General features: G+C 53.0%; 2 protein-coding genes across 3 annotated transcripts; both read right to left on the reverse strand.

Moving 5' to 3' along the window:
- Nucleotides 1-929: 929 nt before the first annotated feature.
- On the reverse strand, nt 930-2,799 carry LOC137918646 (transcription factor Adf-1-like). 2 transcript variants are annotated; one of them, XM_068761494.1, is made up of 3 exons: nt 2,652-2,799; nt 2,206-2,365; nt 930-2,044 (listed from the first exon to the last, which is right to left on the reverse strand). In XM_068761494.1, the coding sequence occupies exons 1-3, from the start codon at nt 2,797-2,799 to the stop codon at nt 1,762-1,764; spliced, it is 591 nt and encodes a 196-aa protein (XP_068617595.1). In that variant the 3' UTR covers nt 930-1,761. The 2 variants fall into 2 exon arrangements, with proteins under 2 accessions (XP_068617595.1, XP_068617596.1); XM_068761495.1 differs by lacking the exon at nt 2,652-2,799 and adding an exon at nt 2,505-2,592.
- Nucleotides 2,800-3,903: 1,104 nt separating this feature from the next.
- Nucleotides 3,904-9,828, reverse strand: LOC137918956 (uncharacterized). The gene is made up of 3 exons (XM_068761902.1): nt 9,446-9,828; nt 9,092-9,203; nt 3,904-5,633 (listed from the first exon to the last, which is right to left on the reverse strand). Exon 3 carries the CDS (start codon nt 4,870-4,872, stop codon nt 3,904-3,906), a length of 969 nt encoding a protein of 322 aa, XP_068618003.1. The 5' UTR covers nt 4,873-5,633; nt 9,092-9,203; nt 9,446-9,828.
- Nucleotides 9,829-10,649: the final 821 nt, after the last annotated feature.

Below are 10,649 nucleotides of genomic sequence, written 5' to 3' on the forward strand. Positions count from 1 at the left end.
GAGTGTCACAGGTGCTGTGTGGTTAGCGCTTGCAATGCTGTGAATGTCTGCAGCGGGTGTGGTCGTGAGTGTTCTGTGGGAGCCCTGCATTAACATATATATATATATATATATATGATATTAGGAAAATCAGCAATCATTGTGCATTCAAAGCAAAGTTGTTTGCATTCAAAAAAAAGTTCAATAGCTATTGACAAGCTGACAGAAACCTCAGAAAAATCGGATTTTATTAATAATTATATTTATATAGATATTGCATGTAGATGTTTAAATAAATGTTTATACATCATTCCAGTTGGCAGTAGTCATTAGTGATAAGATGTAGACCCTGATGGCATTTTGTTTGGCCGACTTTTCTCCGGTGAGCGCCGTCGACCTTGACGGATGTTGTGGCCGGTGTGTTGCGGTGTCACATGTGCGCTCGCGCAGCACCGGACGTTGCGTCGGTGCGAGCGACGTCAGTCCAGCAGATATTAGGCGATCAGATAACACAGCGGAAGATGCTCCAAGAGGAAATAAAGTCCTTTATTGTGTATTAGCTCTGAATCAAACCACCGTGGAAGCTGGCAGCGCCCCGAGCATAAATTGGCAACTCGGGCGGCGTGCTGCGCTTTGGGTGGAATTTGTCTCCGTAGCGCAGTAGGTTGGAACGGTAGCCGCAGCTTTGTAGTTTTATTCAAATGTCCCGGTTGAGCCGGGCCTGGTTGCGCCGGTGGACCGTGCGGCACTCGCTTGTTAGAAATAAAACTGACCGCGAGGGAGGGGAACATTGTCGCTGTAGTCCTGGGGTGCCCAACTCGCGGCCTGAGATGTGCATTTTTGCGGTGCGGTGAATATATCCGAATAGAAATTTCTCCCGAAATAGGAAAAATAATATTACATACTTAAAAAATGAAATAGAGATGAGATGTCAAGTATAAGGTCGTAAAAAAACTTAGTGTGTTTATTACAATGCACTAGTCAAAATAAAAGTATTTGTTTCTATGAACATTAATTTTCTTTGTGGTCCAGCCACAGTTAAGAATTGTTTATTTGAGCCAAATTAGCTTTGAGTTTGTCACTTCTGTGGAGCCCCTCGCTGCACTGCGTCCCCCCCTCCATAAAGAGGCGGCGTCGCTCACTGCCAAGGTCGCGCGCGATCGATAGCACGCCCCCGCAGCACCGCGCTTGCCGTTAGCTTGCAATTGATTTTCTGACGCGCGGCCGGCACGCACCGCGCCTGCCGTTGCCGTGCAAGCCCTGGGTCTCGCCGCACACGCTGCGGTCAGCGACGGTCACCTAAACAATCGCGCAACCTGTCGTGCGGCGACCGCTCTCCAATTAGACAGTCGGGAGCGGAAGAGGCGTCTGGGCGTCGGGATTAAGAAAGGCAACTTCCCGGTGGTAGCGACGGTTGGACGGTCAAGTTCCAGATGTGTGACGCTTTATAAAAACAAGCAGATCAGTCATATTTTGTGAGTTGCCCGTCGCACGCAGTCGCATCAATAATTGTTCTTTCTTCACACAAGAAGCAGTAGCCTGAGCTGCGCGGCACCCTGCCTTTGTCGGCGTGTCATCACATATCTACCGACTGTAACATTTACTCGAAGTTTGAGTGTTTTCACACTATAATATCGAGTGTGAGGTTTCTTTTAGTCTTCAACAAGTTGAGATAGCTGGCCGGCCCCCAGCAGGTGTCTGGGGAGAGAGTACAGATGGGACCCGTTGGAGTGCCCACGCTGGTGCTGGCTCGAGCTGAACGGATATCTGTCGCGTTTGGCACTAAGCGAGACCGTGTGCCGGCTTGGTGTCGTGGCGCAAGCCCGCCTCGCTGTCGTGGTCTTCCTCGGCGCGAACGAGCGCGTCCAGCACCCGCTTTTTTACCTGGTTCTGATACCTGAGCGGTAGTCGTTTGGTGCTCTGGCAAACACTCGCGAAGAACAGCTCCAGGGAGTCGTCGTCGACTTCAGTGACGCTCGGTTCCCACAGCTCCGGCTCGGGCTCCGCCTCCGACTGCGGCTCCGCCTCGTCCGCCTTCACCTCGGCCGGCGCCGCGCGCTCACCCCTGCCGGACACACGCCGCAGCTGCAATGGCGCTCGGGACGCAGCCGGCCCCGCGCTCGGACACAGTTCCCAAGGCACGAGGTCAAGGAGCGCGCTTACCTCTCGAGCTTACGCGTGGACGACTAGGGCGTGCTTGCAGCCGCGCTTCCTCGCGTCACTCACCTGCGTATCATCATGTGCGGTAGCACGAATGCCATGCGGCTCTGGAAGCGCCATTTCTTGCACGGCAGGCCCGCCTTCGTAGTGGCGCCTTTCCTTGTCTTCTTGAGGGCTTGCCGCAGCGAGTCGCGCAAAATCTTCCATTCCCGCTTTAAGACTTCGCCTGCAACGAACACGACCAGTTCAAACTGCTTACGTTAGTATTAACCGGCGAGCGGGCACAGCGGCCGCAGCTCCCGTCGCCGGGCGGCGGGCCGGTCGGTCGCAGAGAGGTTCGACATTTTAAATACAGAACTGATCACCGATGCCGGCAGCGCAGGCGCCGCAACCGCGCAGCGAGCAGCTCACGCTACTCCAATGTACTCGGAAACATGTTACAGACATTCAAAAGCGAACCGACACACGCCGCGGCGCCGGGCGACGCTCGGAGCGGGGCAGGGGCGGCTCACAGTTGGCGCCGAGGCGCTTGGAGATCTCGGCCCAGCAGCGGTCGCGCACGTCGATGTCGCGGTGGTGCTCGTGGCGCGTGTCGTACAGCAGCGGGTACTTTTTCACCTCGTCGATGAGGCGCTCGCGATACTCGCGCGACGCGGCCATGGCGAGCGCCCACCGCGCGCAATGCCGCCGCGATACTGCGGGCGCGCGATGCCGCCGCGATGAGGCGCGCGGCGCGCGGCGTTGCCGCTCCGCTCGCATCGCGCGCGGTGGGTGCCGGCCTAGCGGGGCGGGACCTCACCTCCGCCGCACGCGGCCGCGCTGACGCTCGCTCTGGCCCTAAACTGTTGCTTTATACGCATTCAGATTCCGCAGGTTTGAATGAACCAAGCGCGGACAGTTTAAGCCTAAAGCCTTTTTATGTAAATTAGCTCGAGCCTTTACATCACATGCTATAATTTATTTATTACAGTGACTACACCTTTACAAAAAAGTAGCAAAGGAGCAAATAAACGCCTTCAGTTATTACATTTACATTTTGTAGGTAACAAATAGAAAATAAGGCAAATTAATAAATATAGACGAAAAATATTTTGGTTTGGACAGCTAGCCGAATGAACGGCCGAATTCCGTAGTAGTTACTGTCACAATAAACCGCGTCGCCTGCAGGAGTTGATGCAGCGGGTGCGCGTGTGAGCGTATCGTTGCCAACGGTGAATAAGTATCTTCTAGGTAAGCGTGTAGCATCATAGAACCTTTCCCTTGCGTAGGATGTTTACGAACATACCGATCACTCTTTTTTGCGGCGTAGCAAATCCATTGTATTGAACGTGAGTAGATCTGGAGCAATGCCGCCGTACACTTTGCACGATGATTGTTATTAATTTAGCACATATTATCTTCTCAACAGTTGTCCGTACGGTTTGAAAATGTGACTCGGACGCCCGGTGACCATAGAATTCTTTTTGCAGAACGTAACCCGAAAGACCGCAGTTTCTGCGATGAACTTTGCGAAGTTAGCGTTAAGGAACGAGTCGTCAGGGACGAACTGAACGCGAGCCGAGTGCGCGCTGCATCCTCGCGGCGCGCGGCCTGGTGCCGTTGCCGCGGGGCGCTGCCACTCGTTCGCGATGATGAGTGGAAGGGGATGGTGCCCTAGCAGCGTCCCGCTTGCACGGTGACGCGCGATCTGTTTATACGAAATGACAATAATTAATTTTCATTAAACATTACATGTATTTAACTCGTTATAAATTACGCAAAAAATTAAACAACTCGTATAAAAGCTATCGGTAAACTGAACAGAAGGTTCGCAGCTCGGCGAGCGGGCGCCGCGTTGCAGTAGGGGCGGCTGCACACGCACACGTGGTAGCGCACGTACAGCGACACGGCGCGGCTGAAAGGCGTGAGCGAGGCGTGCGGGCTGTGCACGCAGGCGTCGCCGCGCCCGCGCGCCACCAGCTCCAAGCGCGCCAAGCGGTGCGCCGCGAAGTTGCGCAGGAGCGCGCGCTGCGGTGAGCCGTCGCCGCGGCAGCCGCGCGCCGTGTATAGCCGTCCGACGTCCACGTACCGCTTGAAGCAGCCGCGCATGTACGGCCCGAACGCTGCCAGCTGCAGGCCCGCGTCGTAGCGCGCCTGCACGCGTGCGCCCCGCGCCGCCTGCAGGTGGCAGTGCGCGCGCAGGAAGCGCGCCGCGCCGAGTGCCCGCGGCTCGTCGCCCGCGAACGCGTCGTGGCACAGCGTGCTGGTCGGCAGCAACGACTCGTTCAGCCCGCACCAGTAGCACGACGTCACGTGCGGATACTTCACGTGCCAGTCGGCCGAACTGGCGCGCGCCGCCGCCGTCCTGCGCGGGACCGGCGCGCTCGTCGTCCGCTCGGAGACGGGCCAGTACGTCCTGTAGGACGGGGTGGTCCCGGGTGTCGCGGGGGTCGCCGTGGAGACGGCGCGGCCCACGTCGCGGCCCACGTCGCTGCGCACTCGTAGCTCAGGGAGCGCGGTCGCGTTGTGGCGGAACGCGCCTCGTCTCCTGGTCCCTCGCAGAACTTGGCGCAGTATGGGCATCTCATTCATCAAGTCCTCATATGTCTTGTCGTCCAGACTCTTTATGACTTCCAGATCCGCGTTGGGCACGTACTCGTGGCGGTTTCGGAAACGCGACAGCAGCGACGGCGCGCTGTCCTCACCAAGTAAAACTATCAAAAATAATAACACAACGGCCGAGCGCGTCGCCATGACGTGTGGCTGTCAGCTGTCACGCGAGCGGCTCAGTGCGCGCGGCGGCTGCGCGCGGCCATAGGGCAGCGCTCGCAAGCCACAGTACATAATATAATGTACTATTTGAGAGTAAACGCATGCGCTCGCCTCTGCTGCGATGCAGGTGCGAAATTAAGCATAATTTTGAGGCAGTCTCGGTGTTTAGTAAATACGCGGGTTTTGGAGCCCAAGGCAGGCGTCTATTAACGTGTAGACTTTTCGTCTCTTAAAACATCACAAGTCACACAACAAGAGTTGTCTTTAAAAACTCTGCTAAATTGAGCCTCAACGGAGCGTTAAACAATTACAATTGGATTACCGCACCACCTACGTCTATAACAAACCTATCGCTAATGTCGTCGATCACCTGGCGCAACCGTCATATCACATCTTTAGCTTTTCCCACAACCTTCTTATCTTGTAGTAGTATTAGATCATCACTCACAAAACTTGTTGACTTCCAACGCGCAGCACTACTGCTAGCCTCCTATCTTCCGCCACCGAAGATTTTGTCTGTGCTCCGTGTGGGCCGTGTGGGCTGGCATCCTGTACGTTGAAACTCCTGGACGCGCCGGTTCTGACCGGTATTAAAAAGAACTCTAGTGTGTGTTGGCGTCGCGGAGGGTCAGTGCGGTGTACAAACGAGTACTTGTGCGCGTTCAGCACGCGTCATGTCGCGTTCCGTTAGACTGAAACTTGAGCTTTCAGTTTTTCCTTTGCGGCATATGAGTAGAAAGCATCTGTGATCAAGAAAACGTGCAATAAACCACAGAAGCGCGTATATATAAAAGCACAATGAAAATTTAACGACATACTACGCAATTGTATCCGAAGGTTTTAAAAGACAAACGAGGTGAATAAATGAGGTCCGGCGCGGGTCCGGTCATGTTCCGGGTTTACTTTTTGCAAGTGTAAGATCAATTTAATTTTTCAGTCGAACAAACAGAAGCCCCTTTATCTTTAATAATCTAATCGCCTGATAAAGATTAAAAGTTACGTTTTAACAAACCACGCACTGCACCGCGGCCGCGCGAACGCGACCAATTCTATGACTATTGATACGAGAATGTTGACATCCGCGCGAGCCCGTCGACCCGCCGGGAGCGCCGCGCGGCGTGCGAGCTGTTGTGTGATGTTCCACTTTTCTTCGCTTGGCCCGACCTTTGTCAATATAGTTTTTATATTGTAAGCAAGGGACGCAGTTCAAATTTTATTTAAGTAAGAAAAGGACCAATATTTAGCCACTTCCGCACATGCAGTGGTAGTCGTGCAATAAAATGCACCGCCCGCCAACCCGCTGATAAATACAGACAGAGTCACTCTGTGTTTGGCACTAATCGGTGTAACATAACTCCTGAAAATGCCCCGTGGAGGGGTGAAACACGTATTGAGTAATTTGGCAGTGGCGGTTGTGTGATTCGCATTGTTTGCCGCATACGCATTTATCAGCGGGCTGGCGGGCGGTGCACTTTATTGCACGACTACCACTGCATGTGCGGGTGTGGCTAAATATTGGTCCTTTTCTTACTTAGGATGGACTTCCGCGAGGTAACGCCTGATTCCATTAAATATTTAAGATCAGCATGCCCAGCTGAACAGGCGCGTTTATACGTCAAATTTTATTTATGTACGCACTAATTAGCAAATTTTCTAATTTAGGGCAGGTGATCCTACCTGTGCAGCAGCAATCCTGTGCCACATTAATAGCCAGCCGCAGCGATACAAACGCACGGAGCGCCTGTCGTGCTGCTGGTGCGCCGAAATTATAATATATTATATAGAAGAATATTATTGCGATACGATAGAGTTCACATCATTTTGGTGTCCGCATAGCTGGCCGAAGACTCGCATATTGTAAAAGTAAGAACTAATTGTAAACACGTAAAACCATTTTAGAACAATAAAATCTAAAATGGAGAAAATTTCAGTTTTTACAATTGGTTTTGCGAAATCTGCTCCGAGGACACGTCACGACGCAGTCCCCCCGTGCCGCGCAAGAGGCAACAGGCTCATCAGGTACTTTGTAGACGAGGTCAGGTCTGCACGTGAGCTTCTGAACGCGGCGAATGTTTATTCATATTTCCAATAGCTTGGGCCAAGTGCAGCAAGTGTATCATCATGCTGTATAATTAGATCAGAAAGTTTTGAACGGTTTGGCAAGACGAGACAAAACACTCTGTCTTAAGGTAGACGCAACTTGGTCTGCGAACTGCTCTATCTGTCGCTCTTTATCAATAAAAGGGCGCAGCGGATTGAGAGCACGTTGAGTTTCATCAGCCTCACGTGATGAATCGTACTCTGGCCCAAAATGAATTTGCTGTTTGAGTTTATACATATTTTAATTAACAGACGAGGCGTCACTTAGTTCGGCGCCAGTCGAAAACTTTTCACACACCTTATTAACATCGTGATAAGTTAGCGTATTCGATGTGCACGTGTGCGTTACTTGAAGATGAACTCGCGCTGTGGGCTCTGTGAACCCAGCCGGCCGCGGCGCCCCGGGCTCGGCTTCACGTTCACTGGAGACTTAGCACTCGACAGCATCCAGTCGGACTAATAACTTTAGTTTTTACATTATGAACTTTGCTCCAGCGATATAAGACTAACCAAATCTTCTAAGGGCCGATTAAGCTTTTGGATCAAATGCAGTAATAATGGGCTCTTTCCGAGCTGAATCTGTTCCTTTTAAAAGACAAAATTGCTAAAGTGACATTATTACAGCTGTGGCGGAAAAGTCTCTTAGTCGATCTACATTAGCTGTAAACATCTAAGCTGTAGCTCTGCTACAGGTTTGAGGGCCTTTCTTGGATTTTGCCACAGCACCAGCTCGCACAAAGCACGTGCAAACATTTCCAAAGCATATCCTGTGAGCGACGATGGAACGATAAAAACACGCGGCGCGCGTGTGCTGCGCGCGTGCCGGCTGCTACGCGTGCGCGTGCGCCCGCTGAGCGCGCAGCGCCCTCACATGCGGCCGTGGGCGCTCCTAACAATTCGCTGTTCTGGTGGTTGGCCGGACCCCGGCGCGCACTGCTTTCGTTTTAGTCCCCTGACAATGGTCTCCCTCCGGGTCCCGCCAGCGCGGGTAATAAGTGCAAATAAAAATGATCACGGCCGATCCATTTTTTTATATAGATTATGAAACAAAGCGAAGTCCACGCGCACATCGCTGCTCCTTTCACGTTCCTTCGCCCTAACCGGCGGGGAGCTACTCGGCCACAATCGGTTCCGCAGCCGGTGCTATGGGTCTGGTCGTTTGTTTCAAAGCAGTAAGAACACCGGCAGCCCGCCTCCCGTGTCGGCGGTAGGTACCACTCGATGGAGTCGGTCTCGTGGTGGTTACGTGCTATGTGCTATGTCTGTTTGCCTGTTATGGTTTACGACTGAGAGTTCGGCGTTGCACGGAGCGAGTGAGTGCTCGTCTTCACCGGCCTTGCGAGCTGGCCGCAAGGTGGGCGATCGCGCGGCTACTCCCGGCAGGCGACTAGAACACTTGCCTGCTTAGCAAGAGGTGTATGCGACGGGGTATAATACCCCCACAGCCGGGTGTAGTTGAGGCTAAATCCCGTAACGGGAATCGAAAAGCAAGGGGGCCTTACGACTCCATTTCCTGCTCGGAGGGTCAGGTCTACCTACGATTGTGCACCAGATACTTTCCCAGACGCTGGAGGCCAGACCGACCGTAAATAGGTACATTGGTATGACCGAACGGTTCAGAACTTTTTGAACTCTGGTTAATATATATGAGTGTCACAAACATCTAATGCAGGTAAGTAATAATAACTATGTATCAATACAGTGGAATAAATGAAGGTAGCCAAACAAGAGTGAAGTAAAATGGCAAATAAATAAAAACCCATGAAGGTTCCGGAGGCAACGGGACAAGCTGCTGCAGTATAACCTAATGCAAACAAGAAACTACAGGACTTGATCTTTTCAGATATCAAACCAATAGTTAATCGTCGCTGCGGCCTTGCGGTGCTAGAGGATCCTCATCAGCGGGACATCTGCCTGACTGCAGATTTTATCCAGTTACCCTGTATTCTATGCGCTACACAAAATATCTAGGTATCCGTGGTTATTTTCGCGATTTCCACAGAAACAGACCGGTTGAGTCGGACCAGAGGGAAATTAAAGGCAGATCCGTAGAAGAAGCAACCGACGTGTAAGACACGACATACTTTTACCGAATACTCACGCGGTTTCCTTACCGGCCGCTCCGCAACTTTCAACCCCCCGTCCGCTGCGAGTGCCCGTTACACGCGACGCCCGGCGACACCAGGTCTTCGCGGTGTTAAACTATCTGCCGGCTGCGAGTTTTCCATAAGCAATAAAACAGAAGAACACAGAACAGAACTCGCGGCGCCGCCTGCTCGCTGCCCGCTGCCCGCGCGCCAAGCTCTGGCACCGGTGCGCTTCCGGGAGCCCCGAGGGAGAGCCTGCGGCGACGGCGCCGCTCGCAACGAGTTCTTGCCGATTGGTGTCGCGATTGGCTTCACGAACACTCTCATGAGAACGTGAAATGATTAAAACATATAATTTCTATACGTACCTCTCAGTTCCTTTTTGTTCTCATTGAAGCGTCTCAAAGCATTATCAAAAACTGAAGATAAGTCCGTCGGCCGTGCGGCGGGGTGCCGGGGCGGCGGGGCGGGGCGCGGGCCAATTAATAAAACAGTGCGCGTATCGCTTGTCGGCGATAAGTACAAACTTTTTCGCCGGAGCTCGGATCAATAACAAAGCGCTCTTCGGGCCAAAATCAACCTTACCGTGCAGAGCCAAAGTCGAAGTCGGCTCGTGCGGCGCCGTTTGCTTTCATTCGCTTGTTACTAAGCGCGGATCGACCTGCAGCGGGATCGCCAACCTTTTTCCGGGTGTCCCGCGGATCCTGCACCTCTATTTTATTTGTTTGTGCCATTGTAATAGAAATAGTCCTCGACGACTTTTTGGCTGAAACAACTGCCTTTAGCTTCCTTTAGATCCTCAGCTTCAAATCCTTATTTCCTTTCTTATCATCATCATCATCATATTGATTTGTCACTGAGCGTAGCGAACGGCTCTGGTGCTGCGCGCAAACAACAGTAACTTTTTTTCGCGAGACCCGCGCCAGCGCCACCACAGTGACTGCGTGGTGAAAACGAACATAAAAAGGTTGACAACGCGGGCGCGCCCATAAATGCACTCTCTAGCGCAACAAAGCTATAACGACCTCCGCGCACGGAACGACGGAACCTCCGCGCGGGCCGCCCACACAAACTGGACCGTGTGCGGCGCGCTCGAGGGCCGACGCGCGCTCGCAGCTCTTTGTGAAGGCCACTGACTGTTCCGCCGTTTCGTTGCCGTAGCGCCCGCCGCGCCTGCGCGTGTGCGTGTGCCGTGGCGTGAGGGGCAGGGGGAGGGGCTCCTGCCGCGCCGCGGTCACGTAGGCTCGGCGCACAGCCGCTTACTGTCGAGCTCTGCGGACAAAACATCGCCCTGGCGTTCAAGCCTCTGTTCTTTGCCTGTACTTTGTTAGTTGTCATAAGCGCGTGTCAAGCGATCACCTCACAGCGCGTGCAGATGCGTCTCGCGCTCCCGACGCGACATTACAACAACCATTCTAAGATTACAATGCTATTAGTTCCGTCCCAAGTGTACGAAACTAGCGTTGTTATTATTACCGCGTTCATTGAGGGGACGGCACTAGCGGAGGAGCTCGACGAGGGAAACGTCCGTTTCGCTCGAGAGCAAGTGCACATAGCAACAGTTCGCGTCAG

Source organism: Battus philenor, unplaced genomic scaffold (genome assembly GCF_028537555.1).
Source record: "Battus philenor isolate CCGP_79_NKW_IND1 unplaced genomic scaffold, ilBatPhil1.0.hap1 SCAF_15, whole genome shotgun sequence".
Classification (NCBI taxonomy): domain Eukaryota; kingdom Metazoa; phylum Arthropoda; class Insecta; order Lepidoptera; family Papilionidae; genus Battus; species Battus philenor.